Source organism: Mirounga leonina, unplaced genomic scaffold (assembly GCF_011800145.1).
Source record: "Mirounga leonina isolate KUSES-001 unplaced genomic scaffold, KU_Mleo_1.0 Mir_104, whole genome shotgun sequence".
NCBI lineage: Eukaryota > Metazoa > Chordata > Mammalia > Carnivora > Phocidae > Mirounga > Mirounga leonina.
In genome coordinates, this window is record NW_023270231.1 from 17,075,132 (window position 1) to 17,098,601 (window position 23,470).

General features: G+C 44.9%; 1 protein-coding gene across 3 annotated transcripts in view; it reads left to right on the top strand.

The window, feature by feature from the left end:
* BNIP1 (BCL2 interacting protein 1) overlaps nucleotides 1-23,470 on the top strand; it is a 90,538-nt gene that overhangs the window by 1,426 nt on the left and 65,642 nt on the right. The window contains exons 2-6 of one of the 3 annotated variants that reach the window (XM_035014518.1): nucleotides 1,063-1,155; nucleotides 2,635-2,726; nucleotides 5,497-5,598; nucleotides 6,406-6,524; nucleotides 20,944-22,977. In XM_035014518.1, the coding sequence (XP_034870409.1) occupies nucleotides 1,063-1,155; nucleotides 2,635-2,726; nucleotides 5,497-5,598; nucleotides 6,406-6,524; nucleotides 20,944-21,059 (522 nt within the window). In that variant the 3' untranslated portion in view covers nucleotides 21,060-22,977. Of the gene's footprint in view, nucleotides 1-1,062; nucleotides 1,156-2,634; nucleotides 2,727-5,496; nucleotides 5,599-6,405; nucleotides 6,525-9,594; nucleotides 11,564-20,943; nucleotides 22,978-23,470 lie in introns of those variants that run through there. The other 2 variants (XM_035014511.1, XM_035014528.1) reach the window with 2 other exon arrangements.

Below are 23,470 nucleotides of genomic sequence, written 5' to 3' on the forward strand. Positions count from 1 at the left end.
TAGACTGAGAGTTTGCAACTAGCTGTGGCAAAAAGTGAAGGAAAGTAGGACTTCCCATAGAAAGCAGATGCAGAATAAACCAAAGTAGTGCCTTATCGTGGTGCAAGGGGGTGTGATTTAGCGAGTAAGCCAGAGAACAAGTGAGGAAACTTGATGCAAGCATTGAGACTTCTTCAACTTCACTTCTTCTCCATACACATTGCAAAACTTCTGGGATGAGTCTAGAAAAACAAATATAGGATTCATACAAATAAAATTGCCTGTTTACATAATCTAAGTTGCTTAAGTCCCCTTTTGTACTCTCTCATATTTGGGTTCTCATGGCTGCTAATGAGAAAGATTGATTATATCTAGATTTACTGCACTCTTACTGTGTTCCAACCCCTCTGCAACATGCTTTCCATACATATATGGTCTATGTGGTAGGCAGTGTGATGAGGAAACTGAGACACAGAGAACTCAAGTGACTTTTTGTTACACAGTCAATAAATTGCTACAGCCAGAATTTGAATCCACATACTCTGGCTCTAGGGCCTGCTCTAAAACCTGACCCCAGTCATTTTGAATGTCCAGAAACAAATTCTAAATTGACTCTTGGACATGTCTATAAACAGTGTGATTTATAACAGATGGTTTGTAAAATCAGATTGAAGTTAACCTTGTCCTTTTCCTATGATGCCAGCAATTGAGTTTGCAAGTTGGAAAGATCTAAAGTTAAAGTATCACTTTTGGATGTCCATTCTTGTTGGACATACAAGCTGCTTTAAGCCTTTTTATACCGACCAGGTGGCGTTTTGTTAAACTTTAGGAACTAGTAAGTCAAGACAGTTGTGTTTCTTTTTATGCTTTTATATTACATGCTCAAAATTAAAGAGGTATGAGAGAAATGTAAATGATAATGTTTTTGCTTGTGTTGCAGAGGTAAGCCGCAAAGATCAGGATGAATTATAGTCAGTAGGCCAGCCTTAGTTGTGGTCTAAGCCAATTCTGTCATTGTACAGATGGTATCATTTCATTTCATTGCCTCGAGAAAGGCCCTCTCACCTCTTCGATGTCTCCTAGGATATTCGAGATTGTTCAGGACCATTAAGTGCACTTACTGAACTGAATACTAAAGTGAAAGAGAAGTTTCAGCAGTTGCGGCACAGGATACAGGTGAGTAGCTGCAGAGCTGAGGTGTGGGGAGATTGGGTAACAATGAGGAGGCTCCGTCTTGGGAGTAACCTCCGCTTGAGAGCTGTCCAGGTTTTTTTGTTTTGTTTTGTTTTGTTTAGTAAACGTTTGGACAGTGAGGGTAACTGTACTACCATGCTCTCAAGGTAAAAGTAAGGAACTTTTGAATGTATTGTCAGTGTCTCCTGGGGTTTTTTTCATGCTCTGCTTTGCCTAGCGTCTTCCTCCCTGTTTCTGAGGTCTCCAATCACTTCATATGCACATATAGCACTCCTGAATCCAACTAAGGTGTATGTGCTCTCTCAAAAACCACCGGAGTGAGAAGTATCCATTTGCATAGCCTGTTTCTGCTGCTGTGCCCTAGTGAGAATAAGATGGGTGCGTGGATCTGCCCATCCCTGAGTGGGTCTGGGGGCACCCGGTCTCACTGCTTGTGGTCCTGGGATTTAAAGACCTGTGCTTTTCCTGTGATGTGGCCCCAGATGCCAGCCAACAACCTTGTTGTTTAACAGAAGACAGTCTGTTTCCAAAGCTGGAAGAAAAACTGGCTATTCGGAAATAGTATGTCTGGGTCCTGTGTGTTGCCTTCCTAAGGGATTTTCAAGGCAGTTGTGAAAATAAGCAGCTTTTGTCATAAAAATTCACTTTAGAATTTTAACAATGTCACTGAACCTAGCTGATCTTTTTGCCTCCATCTCTAGCACTGATTTAATCATTTAATTTTTTATTTTTGAAAGGCTATTACTTTCATATATATATATATATGAATGTATGTTTATAAATATGGGCACATAGTGGGGCACCTGGGTGGCTCAGTCGTTAAGCGTCTGCCTTTGGCTCAGGTCATGATCCCAGGGTCCTGGGATCGAGCCCCTCATTGGGTTCCCTGCTCAGCGGGAAGCCTGCTTCTCCCTCTCCCACTCACCCTGCTTGTGTTCCTGCTCTCACTATCTCTCTCTGTCAAATAAATAAAATCTTTAAAAAAAAAAAATATGGGCACACAGTGAAACCTTCAAATTGTTTGCTACCAGTCAATAATGAAATAGGTACCGGGATTGAGAGTGAGCATTTAGACGTGTAGCAGTTTGATATTTCCATGATATCTCCAAGTGGGACCAGGGGGCTCCTCTTGAGTAATTTTTTATTCCCTTTCATTCCAGGCGTGCCCTAGATTATAGGAGTGAATCTCCCATTCCAGGGCAGCCATGCATCACTCACAGGTTGACTGCTCTGTCTCTTAGTTCCCTTCTCTCCTTGGGGCCCTGGGGATTATCTCTACTTTCTTGCAAGTCAGTTATATATTTATAAGGATGTTTGTTTTCTGATACCTGGCATTCCTAAGTGTTCTCTTTTAGGAGGGTTTTCAAGTGCTATTGTATAACCTGCCTAGAAGAGAAGTGCTCTTTGGTTTTTATATTGGCTTTTAAAATCATTTTAATATAGCGCTCTTTTCCCCCAAAGGAGCTTGAGCAGTCAGCTAAAGAGCAAGACAGAGAGTCGGAGAAGCAAGCTCTGCTCCAGGAAGTGGAGAATCACAAAAAGCAGATGCTCAGGTAGGTGAGGCCTGTGCTGGGTCACTTGCTCCCTGGGAGGCTTGTACAAGGGTTTGCTTAACAAACCTGGCTTAATGATTTAATTGTGTCATTTATACACAGACTGAATGTCCTCTCTAGATCAGTAGTTCTCAAAGCAGGGGCCAGCAGGGGTTGTTGGTAGGTCAAATTGTGTATAGTTTGCAAAAGCATATTTACCATTATGCTGTATTTTATATTTTTAAGACAAAACCAAAAAATGGTTGCTTTTATAATACAGGGTCCTTTTTCTTTAAGCATAACTGTTACCAGAGAAAGTCCTACTTAAGATGGACCAAAATTTAGAAAGCTTTGAATGGGACTTTATCTTAAAAAATAAAACCCCCCCAAATGTAAATAAGGTTATGTTACGTTAAAGAAAATGGTGGTTATCGTTGTAGCTGTGTGCTAACCTTTGATTATATAATTGAAGTATGTGCTATTTCTGGGTATTGAGTTGGGGGACTTGCCAACAAAATTGTCTGATGGCATGAAACAGTACCTGTCCCTTCACATTTGGCTTTTGTATCATAGTCATAAAGAAGTTTGTCGTGGCAAAAATATTTGAGGGCTCCATCAATTCTCCCAATCCTCTGGTAGCCAGGTCATTCTCTTTTGAAGCCCGTGCTAATCATCATCCTCCTGGGTGTTCCCTTCGTCCTTGTTAATTGCTCTAATTCTGCCACACCTGTTTTTGTCTGTGGTTTTGCTTCTGATTTGAATAATTCTCCAGCGTCATCCTTGCTGACAGCAGCTGTGTTTATAACACCCAGCTACAGGAGGAGACTGACAAAGATGTGGGCATGGTGGGGGCTAGTTAGTGTAAGTAGGGAGGGATGTGTGAGTGGTGACCAGTGTTAAAGTGCGTGGCTCAGTCATAATATTTTGTGTCGTGATGGCGTTTGCTTCCCTCGGCCACCAAGGATACTCAGATTATGAACACTGAGTCAGGAGGACCCCTTGTATAAAGTATAGTAAGTTACACCAGATAAGATGGGCTGAGCATGGGTTTAAAGTTGAGAATGGTCATTCATGATGTGGAGTTACAGGGGAGAGAGAGAAAACAATAAATGAATACTTCGGCAGTTGTGTGTGAAAGCTGGTTGTGCTTGCCTGGGTTATCGTGCTTATCACACCGTTCAGCAAATATTTGTTTGCTTGTCTTTCTCCCCAATAAATGTGAGCCCCTTGAGGACAGCCACTGTGGCTCACTTATCTCTGTGTCACAAGGCCCAGCAGAACCCCCTTGCTAATAGTTCGAAAATGTAGTTGATTCTTTTTAAATATCAGGTGCGAAGTGGCATAGTAGATGCTGTTCCGGTGGCAGCACAGAGGTGCTCTTAGAAAAACACCCTATCAGTTCACGTGCCCTGTGTTTGACTTCGTAAATACCTCAGGGGTTAGCACAGTTGATGTGAACCAGCTGCCTAAGAGTTCTAGTGCTTGAGTTTGCTTCTCTGAGGGGCCCAATTAACATTTGTTTTTGTTTTTTTGGTTTTTTTTTTTTTAAGATTTTATTTATTTATTTGACAGAGAGATAGAAGAGCACAAGCAGAGGGAATGGCAGAGGGAGAAGGAGAAGCAGGCTCTGCACTGAGCAGGGAGCCCGATGCGGGACTCGATCCCAGGACCCTGGGATCATGACCTGAGCCAAAGGCAGACGCTTAACCATCTGAACCACCCAGGCGCCCTAACATTTGTATAGTCCATCGACAAAAGCTGCACTGCGAACCCCAGGGAGCTGTTCACCAAATTTGAGGTGTCTCTCATAAGGGAGATCGGGCAAAGAATGTAAATAAATCACATCAAACTGGGCCCCGCTAATACATTGTGTTTATCTTGTTCATGATTGTTCTGGGTGTGTAAAGAACAGCAAATCTTAAAGAAATATTGAGCAAAACCAAAGTGCTGAATCACTATATTGTACACCTGAAACTAATATTACACTGTATGTTATCCGACTGGAATTTAAATAAAAACCTAGGGGCGCCTGGTTGGCTCAGTCGGTTGAGCGTCCAAATCTTGATTTTGGCTCAGGTCATGATCCCAGGGTCCTGGGATCAAGCCCTGTGTCAGGCTCTGCACTGAGCATGGAGCCTGCTTGAGATTTTTTTCTCTCTCTCCCTCTGCCTCTCCCCCTGCTCTCTCACTCTCAGGCGTGCTCTCAAAAAAAACAAACAAAAAACTTAAATAAAACTTTAAAAAGAAAAGAAATATTGAGGAAAACTGCCTTTCTATGATTTTTCTACTTCTCATAATACCTATTGATTGGCTAATGGGCCAGAAACTGTTGTTCTAGGTACTGGTGATCCAGAAATGAGTAAGACATGGTTCTCAGGAAATGGAACCAACCAGTACACAAGGCAAAGAGCAGGAAAATGTTAGAGATAACTTGACAGAACAGGGCCTTGTGCGCCCACAGCGAGTTTGAAGTCTGAAGCCGTTGCGGGCTGTCAGCACAGAAGTGCTGTGGCCAGACTGCTCCCTCTGGCTGCCCTGGAGGGAGAGGGACAGCTACAGGCAGTAGGGCAGTAGGAGAACGTCCCAGAGGCAGCCTCCAGGGTCCAGACCAGAGGTGTTGTGGCCTGAGCTGGAACAGTTGCTGGGGCAACCAAGAGGTGGAAATGGCGGGTGGTGGAGATGGACACTGTGGGCCACTCCTGGGTGGCCTTCCCCATCACTCCCGTGCCAGAAGGAAGAACTGCTGTGACTTGATCTGACAGAAACTCATGCAAGACCCTTTTGATTCCAGCAATCAGACCTCATGGAGGAAGGCTAATCTCACTTGCAAAATTGCTATCGACAATCTAGAGAAAGCAGAACTTCTCCAGGGAGGAGACCTCTTAAGGCAAAGGTATCTGTCTTTTTGTCTTTCTGGGCCCTGATGTTAGAACAGATAGCAATTGGCAAGGTGCAAAACCCACGTAAGGAACCCCTTCTTGTTTTCAATGTAAAACTGGTACTTAATTTTATTATATAGGTAATATTTTTTAAAGTGTGAAAGAAAATACATGCTTACTTGTAATAAATTGGTAAAATAAAGAAAAATATTAATGACAAAATGAAACCATACTGTCATTGTGTTGTACACATTTGGATACATTGCCTCCTCCCACCATTTTTTTTCACGAAGTCTGAATCATACTGTATATAAAACTTAGCGCCCTGCTATTCTTCACATAGCATTATAGCACAAATACTTGCTTGTTGCTTTAGAAACTCTTTAAACAAAGGTTTAAGAGTACATAGTATTCCCCTGTATTAGCTAATCCCCTGTTTGTGGGTGTTTACATTTCTAGTTTGTCCGTACCGTAAATAATACACAAGGCCACATCTTAGGACATAAGACTTTGTCCACATTTTGGATATTTCCTTTGGAGAGTTTCCCAGGGATGAGATTATTGGGCCAAAGGCCTAAATGTTTCTAAGGCTCCTAATACGTATTGCCAAATTGCTTTACAGAAAGTAGCAGCAGTTTGCGTTCCTACTAGGAGTCTTCAGGAGTGTGGTGTCAGCATACCCTTGCTGGTGTTGACTATGATCATTGATATTTAAATAGATTTTATTTTGATAGATTAAAAAAATGGGATCTCATTTGAAGATGGGATTTTCTTGCAGCCAGGCTTTTGTTGACATGCCTCCTCCCACTCTGGACTTTTAGGAAAACCACCAAAGAGAGCCTGGCCCAGACGTCCAGTGCCATCACGGAGAGCCTCATGGGGATCAGCAGGATGATGTCCCAGCAGGTCCAGCAGAGCGAGGAAGCCATGCAGACTCTAGGTAAAGCCGGACCTGGAGTTAGAAGCTTCTCCCAGAGACACCAGCCCCAGAGCCCTTGCCCTGGCACCTGCCACCAGGCTCTTCCACCTTTGCCCCCTCTCCCTACCCTCATCTCCAAGCTTACTGACTTGTGTGGCTCCTCAATTCTTCGACAGTGTGGTGTTGCCTAGAGTGGGATGTGTCGCTCTTACTTCTCTTTTTGGTTTTTATTGTTGTACTAAGAAGATCTACACACCCCTGTCAAAATGTTTCCCCAGCAGAAGCACTCCCAGGGTCTCCTGTGAAAAGTAGAGATCCCCAGGCCTTCTCCTGGAGAGTGGGTGCCAGTAGGGCTGGGGGAGGGGCCTGGCAGTCTGTTTTCTTCTCTGGAGTTCTGTGGACCCATGTGGCCAGGCAGGTTGGGGAATCATTGCTTGAGGAGATGTTTAGTATATTGGCTGCTGGTTGGTCTGCTAGGGCCTCAGCTTACGATTATACTCTCCAGTGTTATTTTTACATGAGCTCCTTTTAAAAGATACCATCAGAGGCCACAAAAGAAGCCACTTGAGCATCTGGTTTCTCTAGCAGCTTTCCCATGGTGTCTCCCTTGTAATGTAGAAGAGAATTGGCCCTCTTCGGAGTCCTTTGTATAGGAAAACAAAGAGAGAGTTTACTGTTTGAGACAGTTTTGGAAGATTTCACAGAGACTAAAGCAGAGAGTGTGGTATGCACTTGTCAGCTCATGGCCAGTCTCGTTTCAGCTCCACCCTTCCTGGGCCTCCATCTGGATTATTTCAAAGCAAATCACAGACATCATCTAAAAATATCTCAATATGTCTCTCTAAAAGATAAGAGACTCTTGAAACAAAAAACAAAACCAAACCACAATACTATTATCACTCTTAAAAAGTATGCATAATTTTGAGCCACTTTTTTTTCAGTGCACTATTCAAACAGGAGGAGGGAAAAGCAAAGCAAGCAACTTGTCCCCAAGGTCAATCCCTGTGTTTGAAACTTATCTGGGCATTTAGGCTCAGAACCAGCCAGTCACGTCCGCTACATGCGTGCTGGGGGCGGGGCTCAAGCCTTGGGAGAGACCTGGGAGAGTGTGCAAAGTAGGAAGCCACCTGGCCTTTGAGTGGAGGGCTTTTCTGCTTTGATGCAGGTGACAGGACGCCTCCCCCCACACACAGTTTATACACACATCAGAAACAGATGAGATCGTTAAGTGGTGAGGAGGGTGCACAGATGCTGATGGCTTCTGGGGTGTTGAGGGCTGTTCTTAGGGCCCATTAGAGAAAACTATTGAAGAAAGAAGAATGCAATTCTTAATCCTTTCCTTAGAGCTCACAAGTTCAGCTTGACTTAAGAGCCTAATAGGGCTACAATTTTTTAAAAAAAAAGCATATAAGGGATATAATGTCTGGAATTTGCTGGAATTGGGTGGGGTAGTATGGGAACAGGAGCGCCAGGGAATTGGTGGTTCTTGGGTATGGGTGATGGGCATAGGGCATTTCATGATACTATTCTGTCTACTTTGGTGATGCTTTAAAATTCTCTATCACATGAAGTTTAAAAAGAAAGGCCTGTTAGATTTTTTTGAACTGACTCTTACTTAGGTTTTTGGGGTGGAGGTAGGCATGGAGAAAGGGCCAATAGAGGGATTTTTGTTGTCTGAGTGTTTATTTTTCCCCTTCATCTGTCTTTATATAAATGCTGCTCTGTTTCCTCTGGTAATTTCTTTTACTTACTTATTGACTTTTAATTTTAGGAAAAAGTAATATGCATTACATGGTTAAGAAAAAAACCTTTAGGCCTGCATTGTCCAATAAAAATAGAATGTGAGCCACATATTTAACTTTAAATTTTCTAGTAGGCACATTAAAAAAGGTAAAAAGAAACCTGTGAATCTGTTTAACCCAATACATATAAAATATTTCCATTTCAATATGTAATATCAAAAACTATTGAGATATTTTACCTTCCTTTTTCTCATACTAAGTCTTGGAAATCATGTGTGTATTTTACACCTAGGGACATCTCAGTTTGGTTTAGCCGCATATGCATGCTCAAGTGCCACCTGTGTCTAGGGGCTGCCATATTGGATAGTACAGGAGAGATGTAAAAAGATAGCTCTCTCTTCTGACCTCCCTCTGACCTCTGGCCATCAGGTCTACTCCCCAAGGGCAACCACTGTTACCAGTTTCTTTTATATCCTCCTGAGCTCCTTCAAGCACGTATAGCACAAGCAAATTAAATATTCTTTATCCCCCTCTCTTTTACATAAATGGGAATTTTCACATACGCTCTTTCACACCTCACTTTTCCACTTAACAGCACATTTTATTCTTTGAATGTTCTGATGATGTTAGGCTTTGGAGGAGAATCTTGCCAGGCAGACCTTCTTACCCAAGTGTCAGGCTCAAATACCCATACTCAGAAGTACAGTACTCCTAGGCACAGGTACCTCCCCTTAGAGTTCATACAGTGGTCAGAGCAAGGTGTGACATCTTTAAAGCTACAGCAGTGTCCCAGGACTGAAGAACTGACGTGTGTGGGGGCTGGTGGCAGGGCCAGCCCAACTTGTTAGGATCCCACCAAGAGCAGATCTGACTCTCAGGGGTCCGGGCAGGGTGCACCTCAGGTGGAAAGTCTTGGTAACTCCTAGCTTCTGCCCCCCAAAAGACCTCATAGTGCCTGGTCATAATCACCCGGGTTCGTTTTGGGGCTGGTAGTTCTTCTCACCAGCACTTGCCTGCTTTGGAAAACTGAGATCGATGGTCAGTAAAGGAACTCTATTCTTTTTTCCCTGGTGATATTCACATTGGAGAATGCCTAGTTGTGGCCCTGTGACATTGTATATAAACAAACCACATCACTCTGAGCTGAATAGGACCTAGGGAGGTACTGTCCTTATAATATCCTTGTTCATTGCTCCTCTGGTTGTCTCTGCTCACATCTTTGCTTATGGCCGAGGGGAACTTGCTGCAAAGTGCAGTGTTATTTGCTGGTAACCCAGCCAGCAGAGCAAAGTCTTTGGATTTGGTGCTCTACAGTCTCTGAGTCAGGCTCCCTCCCTCTTTTGTTTCAGCCAATTCTTCCCGGACTATCCTGGATGCAAATGAAGAGTTTAAGTCCATGTCAGGGACCATCCAGTTGGGACGGAAGCTTATCACAAAATATAATCGCCGAGAGCTGACGGACAAGCTTCTCATTTTCCTTGCCCTGGCCCTTTTCCTTGCTACGGTCCTCTATATTGTAAAAAAGCGGCTCTTTCCATTTTTGTAAGATCTGGAATTACCAGCTTTTGCCCTTTAAGCTCGTGTCAGGATCTGTCCATGCTCCTGAGGTCTGGCCCCGGCTGCCAAACCAGTGCACACCTCTGCAGCCTGTTCCACTTGCTCAGCAGGTGGTTTGCAGACCCAGCCCCCCAGCTTTCTGTAGGCAGCTGGTTGGCCTATAAAGGGCGAGTAGAGCAAGGGGAGGCCTGTCATCAGGATACCTGCAGGACACAGGGACTCCAGGAGCCATCACACAGTGCGTGTGGCTGTCACATGGGGCATGCAGAGGCCAGCCTTCAGGATTGGATCCTCCTCTCTCCCCTTCTCCTGCTATAGCCTTAATGCCAGATCTGGTGGAAGGAAGAGAGAAGTGGGGAGAAGAAGGATAAGGAAAACTCAGGCCCATTCCTTGAATAAACTTGACTCTATTTAATAGAATGAAATGCATGTGGATTTATAAGGTATCCTTCTGGGAATTTGTGACCTGTTTTTGATGTCCAGATTTCTAGAACATCAACTTAGATCATTTATTTGTTCATTCAACAAAGGATTATTAAGCAACAGCCACATGCAATGTCTTATAGACGTTGCTGACCGTTACAAATACTTGGTAAAGCAGCTGTGGTTCCTCCCTCAGGGAGCAAGAAGAACAAGATCTCATAGGCTCTAATAAAGCAAGTTACAAAAAGCCCCCACGGGAGGTGGCTGACACCACATCTGAAAAGGCTCAGGCAGACATCCTTCTCTTTCTATGTACAGTGGTGGGCCTGGCCTGGGGGTGTGCCGTGTCTTGGGGGCTGGCCCACATCTTTCTCTTTGAGGTCCAGAGCTAAATATAACCATGAGAGCGAGCCTAGTGATAAGCTGAGGCCTGTCTGGGCCTGAGTTCTGTTGAGGCCTGGGGGATACTGGGGCTCAGGCTGGGAGATGTTAGTATCTCCTTGTGCTGTAGGCCTGGCTGGCCTCATGAAATCCCAGCCTCCCCACTATTTATAGCCCCAGAGGCCCTGGGAGGTGTAATGTGGAGGCAGAGGGGAAAGTGGAAAGAACATGGACTTTGAACCTTGGTTTTGAGCCTTGGCTCTACTACTAAGGGACCATGTGACCATGGGCAAGTTACCTTTTGTCACTGAGCCTCAGTTTCCCCACCTGTAAAGTGGGGGTGATAGTCCATATAGTCATTTGTAGAGTCAATATGAGAATCAAACAAGAATGTACAGTAACAAGTGCAGCTTCTGTCTGACTGGACAGTGGGCTTCCCAAATGGGGCCCCCTCCAGGACTCTGGGCCCTGAGGTTTCCTGCAGCGAACAGGCTTTAATGAAAGCTGGCCTGGGCGTCGGAAGTTCTGTTAGATCAGCTTGAGCAGAGGGAGGGTGTGAACAGTTACGGCTTCAGTTACAAAGTCCGGATTGTCGTGGGACCAAGTGTGTAAGAGATTGGCTGCACACCTCAGACTGAGTAGTTTAATGAACAGGTTCTAAGTTGAAGTGTGTGTGTGTGTATTTGTACACACACACTTCCATATATATATATCATTCTTAAACAATTTCTGGACTGAGAAGACACTCAGTGCAAAATGTGTATGCATGTGTCTTATTTATAGTCAAGTTAAAGCTGAGAATAAAGCACAGATGGGAAATTCCCACTCAGATTCCAGCTGTAAGTGCAGCAGATGGATGTTATCAATTTAGGATTTTCTTGTCTTAACATTTTTCTTTACTACTTCCCACTAATTGTCAACATCCTCCTTACAATATGGGAATGTGTGGGCTCTGTACTCCTTAAAAAAATCTCCCTTTGACTTTATTCTTCTTTAACTTGTTTCCTTCTGCAAATAGGTTGAATTTGAAGTGTCATCAATAGCATTATATCTTGCAGCCCCAGTCAGCCAGCCACCGGGATTCAAAATGATCCCCAGGTGGGCTGGCTGGGCAGAAGCAGCCAGCGCCATATTCATCCGTGAGGGGGCAGTGTTCACATTTGTTCTATGATCTTGCTGTGTTTAGGACTCTCCATCAGTCCACATGGAATGTTCTTATGGATTTTTTTTTTTTTTTTCCAGATACCAGACTTTAAAAAAAAAGCCATACAAATGTACAAAGTCCACCTATATAGTTTTTGGGAGATGTTTCATAAATGGTTTTAATTCTCACTGTTAACAGTAACGTAAACTTGTATTCTACATTTTGCTTAGATGAAGGTCAAGGAGCTAAAAGGACAGAGCATCTGTCAAGAGGTCGTTCATTCAAGTATTTACTGAGGACCTACTTTGTACCAGGCACTGTGTTAGGTACACTCAGTGAACGAAACAAAGATTCCCTGTTGTCATGGAACTTATATGTGGCGGAGGGTGGCCAGATGATAAACAATTAAGATACTAAATAAGTCATTCATTCTGTTAGGAAAATAAGCATCTTAGGGAAAAGTGAAGCTGGCTAATGGAGATCTGGAATATAGGTGAGGGGATAGGTTTGCGGTATTAAGTAGGGTGGTCAGAGCTGGCCTCATTGAGGAGATAAGATTTGAGCAAAGGCCTGTTGAGGATGGAGACACCATAGCCATGTGGACTGCTGAGGGAGGAGGGTTCCACACAGGCCAGCTAGAGCTAGTGCAAAGGCCTACAGTGGGAGCATCTGCGATACTGTGATTTATCGTCAGAAATATATATTTGGTGTCCCCGGTCCTGGCACAGAGCTGCTAAAGCCCTTGGACTTTCCTACAATGAGAGTGATAAAGGTTTCTTTTGTTATCTTCATGAGGCAACTTTTGGAAAGCACTAAGGATGGGGCTGGTTGCCAGTGGGCCTCAGAGGAGGGGAGGGGGCTGGAGATTGAGTTCTGTCACGAGTGGCCAGTGATTTAATCAGTCATGCCTGTGTAATGAAGCCTCCACGGAACCCAAAAGGAGGGGCGCCTGGGTGGCTCAGTCGTTAAGCGTCTGCCTTCAGCTCAGGTCATGATCCCAGGGTCCTGGGATCGAGCCCCACATTGGGCTCCCTGCTCGGCGGGAAGCCTGCTTCTCCCTCTCCCACTCCCCCTACTTGTGTTGCCTCTCTCGCTGTGTCTCTCTCTATCAAATAAGTAAATAAAATCTTTAAAACAAAAAACCAGAAGGACTGGATTCAGAGATCTGGGTTGGTGAGCACGTGGAGATTGAGGGAGGGTGGTGCACTTGGAGAGGGCACGGAAGCTCTGTGTTCTTTCCTCATGCCTTTCCCTGGCATCTCTTTCATCTGTCCCTGAATTATATCCTCTTGTAATAAATTGGCAATCTAGTAAGTAAAATGTTTCCTTCATTTCTGTGAACCTCTCTAGCGAATTAATCAAACCTGAGGAGGAGGTGCTCATGGGAATCTCCCATCTGTGGCCTGCTAGTCAGAAGCCCCTGTGACAATCTAGACTTGTGATGGGCAGCTGAAATGGGGGTGAGGGGTGGGGTCGCAGTTTTGTGGGATTGAGCCTTTAACCTGTGGGATCTGATGACCATGTGGGTAGTGTCCGAATTGAGTTGAATTATAGGACACCCAGCTAGAACTGATTGTTGGTGTGGGGAAAAAACCCGTACATCGGAAATGCATCCATGCATGCACTGGAGCATGACTGATGGGGGAATAGCAAGGAAGCTAGTGTGGTTAGAGCAGAGTGTGAGGAGCAGTAGAGAAGTAGCACAGGACATCAGTGGGAACAAAATCATGCGAAGCCTTATAGGTCATTGGAATGATTGAGCTTGTACTTTGAGGAACATGGGGAGCCACTGGAGCAGAGGAGTGACTTGATATGACCCACGTGTTGATAACAAAGTGAACAAGACAAGTACAGAGCAGGGTGGCCAGTTGGGAGGACCATTGCAGGTGTCCAGGTAGCAGATTGATGGTGGCTTATACCTGGCTGAGCAGTAGAGGTGGTGAGAAGTAGTCATATTCTGGATATATTTTGAAGATAGAACCAATAAGATAAGGTTTCTTGAAGGGTCTCATTCTTGAAGGAATGAGAGCCAAAACTAGGAAATTCCTTTTTTTAAAATGTCCTTTTATTTTTAAGTAATCTGTACACCCAACATGGGGCTTGAACTCACAACCACTGAGATCAAGAGCCGCATGCTCTACCAAGTGAACCAGCCAGGCACTCCAAAACTATGAAATTCTTGGCCTACGTAACAAGGAGGAAAAGATCAGGAGTTGGGTTTTGGCCATGTTGGACTTGAGATGTCTAATTAGACCGCCTAGTCAAGATGCCAGGTACACAGGTGGTTATGTGTGAGTCTGGGGTTTGGGAGAGCAGTCAGGGCTCATGGTATAAATTTGAAAGAGGGCACATAGATGGGATTTAAAGCCATGAGGTTGGATGAGCTCGCCCAGAGATTTGAGTATAGATAAAGAAGAACTCACGACAAAAAAGAGGAGCCAGCACATGAGACTAAGGAGGAATGCCCAGAGACAGAGCCACGGTTACCAGTGAGACTTTTTAGGGAGTCTGTTCTTTTAAAAATCCCCCAAATAGGAGACTTTCTGATCTACAAGAGTCTGTGTTTTTCATCCTTGTCTTCATCGTTGTCATCGTCACTCTCATCATCAAAAGCATCTACTGTTTGTTGAGTTCCGGCTGTGTGCGAGATCCCTGAGGACTGCACATAAATGCAGTTCCCCCTTGCCTTTTAGGACAGCACAGAATGACAGTGGTGCCTGTGCACTGGCTGCCGTAGGGGACCTGTGGAGGGAGGGAGCATTCCTCTGTGACAGGACGGGGAAGGTTGTGCCTTCCCCCTTGAGCCCTGCTCTGTCTTCTCCCCTTTACTGCTCAACTTCTGTGACACGGTCTGTGTCCTCATCACCCACTTCCCGGCCCACTTAAGTCTTATTGCTGCGACGGTCCCACTCTCTCATAAACAAGCCTCCCTGGGGTCATCAGTTACCTCCAGGCTGTTCATCTGAAGGATGTCTGCCCCACCTACCTCATCCTTAGCAGTTGTTGACCATGGTGGGCATTGTTCCTCCCAGAAACCTGTTTCTGTGATACCACACTCTAGGTTTTCCTCTTGTTCTCTGGCAACTCCTGCTCACTCTTCTTTCTTCATCTTCTCTTCAGCCTTAAGTGCTGGCTTACCAGAGCTTCTTCCCTCTTCTCCTTCTATGTATTCCCTCACAGGCAAGGTCATCCTTATCCCCCCCCCCCCCCCCGCCCAGTTTAACAATCATCTAGAGAATAACTATCAATAATTTCAAAGTTCTATCTCCATGACAGACTCTCAGGTGAGCTCCAGATCTCTATCATCTCCAACCTTCTAGCATTTCCATTCACATGTCTCTGTCTCTGAGACTCCCCTTCAGGAGGGACCTCTCCCTCCTAGGCACGGCCTGGCTCTTCTCCAGCTTCCCTGTCTTCCCTGACACACCTCATTTCCCCTCCCAGGCTTCCTTTTCCCTTCACCAGGCCCATCTGCTTCACACCTCTTGCCACCAGCCCAAGAGATGAGACTTCATTCAACGGTCAATATTGTTCTGAAGGAAGGCAGATACATTGTGTTAGTGAATTTAGGAGGTCAGAAGGCTCTGCTGGAGGCAATTTGGCAGGGTGATCCAATTTGGATATTTTTCTAAGGAAAAAAAGATAGTTAAAAAAAAAAGATAGTTAAAATGTAAAATAAGCTTCCTTTTCTTCCTTGACTAATGGTGGTCTCCCCTGGGGCCCTGCCTGAGGGTTTGCCCAACCTGTGTTTCTTCCCTAAACAAGGGCAGAATAAAAATAGCTGGGGGCTAATCTAAGAGATACCAGCCAGGAGTCTCAGCAGTTGTCAGGAATGAAGGGCTGCAGGCTGGGATGAGGGGAGGGGATGGGTGTTATCTACCCCCCCCAACCCCCCCCCCCCCCACCCCAGTCCCCAACAGCAGAGCCCCAGGGCCCATGGTATTGGTCAACTTGCATTTTCAACGGCCCTACAGTGCACAGGGCCCCAAATCTGCCCTTTGGTGACAGAGGGGCCTGGGTTCTAACTGTAGTCTTCCTGGCCACATGCCCCTGGGCTGGGATTGCCCCTCTGTTGTTTCCTCATCTGGAACACAGGGATACCCAACAGCATTGACCTCTTAGGGGTGCTGGGAGATTAAAGGACAAAAGTCACCCAAGAACTCACACAGTGGAGCTCACAGTCACCCTGATGGCCATTGCATTCATTACCAGAAAAACGTGGAATGACCTCATTCCCTTTTCTCTTTGGAGCTTTATTTTGGGGGAAATGGTGGTTAGGTGAAGAGGATGCTGGGATTGGCAAGGAATCAGGCCCAAGGATGGAGCAGAGTTTCTCGGATGCTAGAGAGCTGAATGGGACAAAGCAGGTGGTGGAAAATTGGCCATCTTTCTCAAAACATCCAAAAAAAAAAAAAAAAAAAGTCAATGGGAAGAATTAGCTCAATGTAAAATGTTCTGTTTATTATTATTAAATCTTTGCTGTTCTCTCCCTGCCCCCGCAATTTGTTCACTGGCAAAGAATGCTCCTGGGTAAAATGAATCCATAAAGTAACAAATGAATATGGACTGGAAAATGAAGAAATGGTCACTCAGTTTTAATCTGACAGCTTGACTGGTATGAACGACAGGAGGGCTCCTAACAGAAATGTCACAGTTTCTGAGAAAGGAGTTCTTAGTTTGCAAGAGATGGCTCTGCCATTGCATTCTCTGCCACTACCTGACCAGGTTTGCAGACCAGTGGATTCAAGGACCGAGGGGAGGTGCGTTCTTAGACTCTGCAATCTCCTGGCTGCCTTGCTGAAATGACCTCAACCCACTCCACCCCCAGTCCATTCCAGATTCGTACTGCATGTGTTCTTTGGCTACACTCTGCTGGGCACTAAGGACAGAAGAGGAGGATTGTCCCTGCCTTGCGGAGCCCACAGCCTATTGGAGACAGAGCCGGAGCTAGATAGTTACCCCAGAGGGTGGTAAGTGTCCTAAAGGGAGCCACAGGGGCCCTGGGGAGCACAAAGTGACAACTCCTTTAGACTGCTTAGAAGCAGCAAATGGTAGTCAAAATAAAATTAATGATAAGCAATTATAATGAGGTCCAAAAGCAGTGCTTGGTGAGGTGTTCAGGAGGTGATGATGTTAATAAATTTATTGAGTGCTTACTATGTGCCAGGCACTGTGCATTAATTCACTTAATCCAGGAATTCTACCAAAAGTTAATGTTATTCCAGCTGAGGCAGCTGAGACCCAGAAAGGTCCAGAAACATACACATGGTCACACAGTTAGCTAGTAACTGGTAGAACTAGGGTTCAAACCCAGACAGTTAGGCTCAAGAGTCTCTGGACTGCTCCCAACAGTAGGAATAATAGAGGCCAACAAAGTTCTGGGGGCAGAGGCATCCTCCATGCAGACCCCACCCAGCAACCCATAATGATCTAAAGGAGAGGGTAGAGATGGAGGAGTTGAGGGTGCAGGGTTAGCAGATCCCTTTGTGAGGGTGCCTGCTGAGCTTGGTCAGCACTGGAGGTTCAGGAACAGGAAGTCACATAAGCAAAAGAAAGAATTCACTGGCTTGTGTAATGGTAAGTGGCTTTAGACACAGCTGGATCCAGGTGCTCTAACAAAGATGTTAGAAACTGGTCTCCTTTGGTCTCTCCCCTATTTCCCTCCACTTGGCTTTCTTCTGAGGTGGACTCTGACCAGGTAGCAGGTTTCCCCCTTCCCCATGGACAGCTTCAGACTTACATCCACCTAGCTTGGAGTTTCTGAAGAAAGAGCCTTTTCCTTAAGAGTTCCTGAAAATCCCTCGCTGAGTCCCTGTGGCCAGGGGGCCAGGATGTCCTGATTGGTGAGGCCCTGGTCACACGGCCAGCATGGGCGTGGAATCAGCCCCGCTTGGACCAACCGCAGAGTGGAAAGTGGGAGGAGGTCGTTCCTTGAAGGAAATAAGAGCAGCTGGGCTGCGTTTTTGCCAGTGTAGTGGTCACGGCGCGGCTTATTTCCTCTGTAGGAAGAAGTATACTTTTAACAGCGGATTCTCTTATTAGGAAAGATCTGTTCATTGTAGGAAAATTAGAAAACATATTTAAGCCACACAAACTCCTCCTTCCAAAGATACTAATTTATAGTCTCATCTAGAGAGAATTGCTGGAAACATTTGGGAGTGGATGCTGTATCTTTTTTTCTTTCTTCTTTTCTACCTCCAACATATATGGGATCATGTTGTACATCCTGGTTTGTTTGTTTTTACTTTAAAAAATAGTTGATCAAGATATAATTTATAATAAACTGCACATAATTAAACTGTATAATTTGATGATGTTTGTCATGTGTACCACACAATCAGGGTAATGAGCATATTCATCACCCCCCACAATGTTCTGGTGACCCTTCGTAATCTTTAGGATATGTGCTGCAGAAGTGAGCACATGCTCCTTTGTAGTCTGTTTGCCGCCACTGCTCCCGTACTTTCTCCAGATGACCACTGATCTGCTTTCTATCACTATAGACTAGATTGTACTTTTCATCACATTTTATAAATGGGTCATATCATATATACTATTTGGGGCGTGTGGCTTTTTTCACTCGGTATGATTATGGACCTTTTACCTCAGTATAGTTATTTTGAGGTTCATTTGTATTGCTAAATGTGTCGATAGTTCCTTTTTATTGTTGAGTACTACTTTATTATATGGACATATCACAGTTTGTTTATCCGCACTGGATAGTGGACTTGCACACCCATGTTCATAGCAGCATTATTCACAAAAGCCTAAATGTGGAAGTAACCCAAGTGTCCCATCAATGGATGAATGGGTAAACCAAATATGGTTATACATACAATGGAATATTACTAAGCCTTAAAAAGGAATGAAATTCTGCCACACACTACATGGATGACATACTTTGACGACATTATACTAAGTGAAATAAGCCACACATGAGAGGACAAATATTGTATGATCTCACTTATACAAGGTACCTTTTATAGTCAAATTCATAGTGACAAAGTAGAAGGGTGCTGCTGTTGGGGGAGGGGAGAATGAGAAGGGACAATGGGGAGTTACAGTTTAGTGTTTAATGGGGACAGAGTTTCCATTTAGGGTGATTCAGTTTAGGAAAAGTTCTGGAGATGGATGGTGGTGATGATCATACAATAGTGTGAATGTGTTTAATGCCACTGAATTGTATACTCAACAGGGGTTAAAATGATAAATTTTGTGTTATGTATATTTTACCACAAAAAAAAAATTGTTTTAAAGGAGAGGGTGGATTTCCCGGCAACCCACTGGAGTGGCTCCAGATCTGAAGGAGAGCTTTCGGAGCCTGGGCAGCTCTGGGACTGAGTCCTGAACAAGTCCTGACTCCAAGCACTCGTGGTCCTAGCACTGTGCCCGTGCTGCCTCCCATCTCTGCTCTTCTTTGCAAGGCTTCATCCTCTTAGCCTCTTCTCGGTGGGACATGTGACCACTCGCTGCTCTGGGATTTAAGAAGACAGAACTTTCCCACATTTAGTAAGAAGGATACTAGGGAAGGATTCATGGAACGCAGACACCGGAAACCTCAAAGTCATGTTCAAAACTCCCTTTTTCATCCCCATATTATCACCTCCAAGGGTGTGGCCATTCTTTTCCATAGTGAACTTTCCTATGGTTCTCCCTTTTCCTACTGCCCCAATTGGACTTGGGCTGGCTTATTGCAATAACTTTTTCGGTTTTTTTTGAGGGGGGTCAGGGGCAGAGAGAGAGGGAATCTTAAGTAGGCTCCAGGCCAGTGCAGAGCCTGACCGGGGGTTTGATCTCCATCTCACGATCCTGAGATCATGACCTGAGCTGCAATCAAGAGTCAGATGCTTAATTGACTGAGCCACCCAGGCACCCCACGCAATAACTTTCTGAATGGTCTCCCGACCCTAGGCTCTGAGGGATGGGCTTATTTAAGGTGAAGAAACTTAGCACATTTCAAGAATGTGAGGGTGAATGGAGAGGAAGGTAGGCAAGGTCATGGGGGAGGTGAGGGGAGAGGGTTCACCTTGGGAAAGGGTTTCGTGTTCCACTGTAAGAACATTTGGAGAGAGTGTGTGTATGTGTGGAGACCTCTGCTGTCTTTGGTTTCTCTTTCCTGAGGGTTCAAGGTGGGGTTAGGGGTGCTGAGAAGATGGACAAGACAGAGACTCATGGGGTGGTAGGTAGGATGGCTGGTAGTGTTGGAGCTTTGCGGAGGTTCTGGGAACTTTGGGTCAGGAAACCGCTGTGCAATCACTTTAAAAGATGTTTGCAAATTTCTTGACATTCTTTCCATCAAAAGGTGTAGTCTAAGTCCTCTCCCCTTGACTATGGGCTGACTTTCATGATGTGCTTCTAATAACAGACTGTAGTGGAAGTGATGCTGTGTGACATCTGAGACTAGATCATAAAACAATATAGCATCCATCTGGCTCTCGCTCGGGACACTCACCCTTAGAACCCAGCCACCATGCTGTGAAGATGCCCAGGCCAAACAGGGAGGCCATTTGCTAGTGTTGGAGCCCAGCTGAGGTCTCTGCTGACAACCAGCGTCAAACGCCAGGCGTGGGAATGATGGGGACTTCGAAATGACTCCGGCACCAGCTACCATCTGACTGCAACTGCATGAGCATGAGAGGCCCCAAGGAAGAAACGTTGGGCTGAACCCCACGATCCCCAGAACCATGAGACAAAATAACAATGGCCACGTGTTGTCGTTTTGCACCCTCGTGTATTGTGATTTGTTACACAGCAGTAGATAGCTGGAACATGCTGCCAGACTGCCCTCAGAACATCAGTTCCTGTGGTTGACATTGTCCTTATCGAATGAACATTCATTTTTTGATGGTAAAGTGATTCATTTGATGGTAAAAGCGATACAGGGTCCTGTGAGAAAATTTGGAAGACACTGACAAATTCAAAGAAGAAAAAATTACCTGAAATCTACTACCCAAGATAATCCCTAGCACACAACAGGCACTCAATAAATATTTACTGAGGAAGTGAATGACCTGATGACTTGCCCCCCTGCCCCTGTATCCATTTTTGGGCATTTAGGTTGTTTGCAGGTTTTTGGAATGGTAGGTTTTTGATCTCTGGAGTTCACTGTGCTGAGCAAGATGGAAGCAGGACATGGTGAATCAGTTGGGCAAGCCATTTTAAGGTTTGCAACCTTAACATTTGTCTTTCCCAGGTAGAAAAGCATTTCCTGGAGCCTTCAGGAACCTTCCCCCCATCTGGGGCATTGACTCACCCCAGCTCAGAAAAGAGATCGCAAACATCTTCCTTCTGGAAAATGGATTTACATAGGAAGGTGAGCTTTCAGGATAATATTTATATCCATCTTTCAGTCGTGCTGCTCATGTTACTCAGTGTCACACTGACTTCAAACACTTCTCCCCAGCAAGTACAGGCATTGCCATCAGCTATTCTCAGGAACAAATGTGGTCATGTAATCCCAGGGCCTACAAAGAATGTGGCAGCAACTGAAACCAAATTAACCATTTTCTGAACCAAAAACTGGAAAGCAAATAGCAGAGGTGCTTTTGAGCAGTACCTCTGCTATTTGCAGATATTAGTGACCCAGAATTTTCTCAATCCTCTGACCAAAATACATCCCGTTCCTTCTGACTTGAAAGAGTCCACTCACAAGGTTAATGTTTTTCCTTATATATTTTAACATGCTCAACATGGCTTTCTTCCCTAGTGTCTTGAAGTGATGTAACTGGTAGAAGCAGAGCAGAGTTTAAGGGGGAGACCTCCCCGGATAACCAGGCGTACTTTCCTCCTTTCTTTAGGGACGGGAAGTAGGTATAGCTAAGCAAAGATGAGGTTATTTTAGGAAATCGTCTGGGAGAAGGACCCATACTCCTTTCCCTTGGGCAGGGAAAGGATGTCCCTCTCCCCCAGCCTCAGGGTTGAGAGTCAAATGCCCCGTGGTGGGTGTCTGCTGTGTCTGTTTGTCCTACATCTATTCCCCTTTATCTGAGAATACCCCACCTCTGCCAGTTTTTCTTTGGGGAGCCACCCTTTTCCACTCTCAGTCGACATGGTTAGAGTGGAGCTCACCCAACCCTTGATACCAGGGTTGGAGATGTGACCTGGACAATCAGGGTCAGATTAGCTCAGTGATTGGCTCATATAACCAAAGCCAGGCCCCCAAGCATCAGTCCTGGGATGTTTGCTGGAATTCTCCAGAAAGAAGCATTCTCTTTTTCTGGGATTGCTAAGCTCATAGGAAGGGACCCTGGAACTACTGTCTTTGGGGGAGCCTGTCTAGAAGAGAGCCGAGAGACAGAGGGACAGAGAGACAGCATCCTCCTGACATAATTTAAGCCCCGGGATCCAGCTATGCCTGAAACCAGCTGTATTTCTGGTCTTTCTATTTAGATCATCCAAAAATTAACTTATTTTACTTTGGCTTCTGTCACTTGCAACTCAAAGGGTCCTTAATCATACAGCCCCTGTGTATTGGAGGAGGGAGAAATTAAAGAGGGAGAGAACTGGCAGGGAAACCCCCTTCAAAAGGCTTCCAGACAAGGGCCCTCCACATTAGTATGGCCTAAAGCATAACAGTTTCTGTCCAGACCTTTCCCTACAAAGACTTCAGGCCCTGTTGGCTTTCTGGTTTACTTTGACCACCAGTTGTTCAGTTGACTGTGAACTGGTCTTAACCTAGAGCTGGGATGTTAATTACCCCAAAGTCTGGGATTTGGCCCTTGTTGACATTAAACCTGACCCTTGGCTTACCACAGGTTTCTGCCCCAAGACCAGGCCCTACTTGACCACAGAGATGAGTATGGGATGCCTGCTTAAGTCTGACCACTGACCAAGAATAAAGAAACTGGGTGTCAAAAGCTTTACCAGCCCCAGTGTGTTCCCTATTTGGGTTGCAACCTCATTACCATCATGCAGCTTCCCCACCCTGTCACTGGCCCCCAGTGCCCAAGCCAGAAACTCAACCTCCTTCCCATCTCCTTTGTCTTTTATCTCTTCTGACTCGTCACAAGCCCCCCTCCACTTCCACAGAAATACTTATATGAAGAAATGTGACCAGATTCAAAATCCCAAGAAGTTCCTATATTATAATTGCCAAGTGAAAGAAAAGAGAGGTTCTTTAAATGTAATTTTGACCGTTATAAATTTTTTGAGATGACAAGACAAAATTTTCTAAACCTTTTCTTTTTCTTTTTTTTTTTTAACTACTTGTGTTGTGAAAACAAAACCTCTTGGCAGTTCTGACTCTGAAGAATTTAAAGCACTCATCATTAAAACAGGGATTGCAGGTGGCCATGAGCCTGAAGCCTGACACAAAAGTTACATTCATGGAAGGAAATTCTCAGTCAGATTTTTGACAATATTTCATTCCAGTTTCCTATTAAGTTTCCTCCTCTTTGTAATGTATTTTAAAATCAGAGTTACGTCATATGAAAGTGCGGTGAGTTTTTTCACGAAGCCCCAGAGAGACAGGTCTAAAACCCCTCTTGTCTGCTGCATCTGCCATAACAACATTACCATCTTGGTAAAACTACTTTCTACCCTTTGGTGTGTCTGATGTATCTCTTTAAAAAGTCTGACAATTAGGAATCCAGAGCTCGGATCATCCTTACTGCCATTATTTTTCTAATCCAGACCCAGCACAGTCTTTGCGTTTTCTCCCCCGTACCCATCTCAGGATCCTACTGAAAGCCCGCAGCTAGCCCACTAGGAGAGTGAAAAAC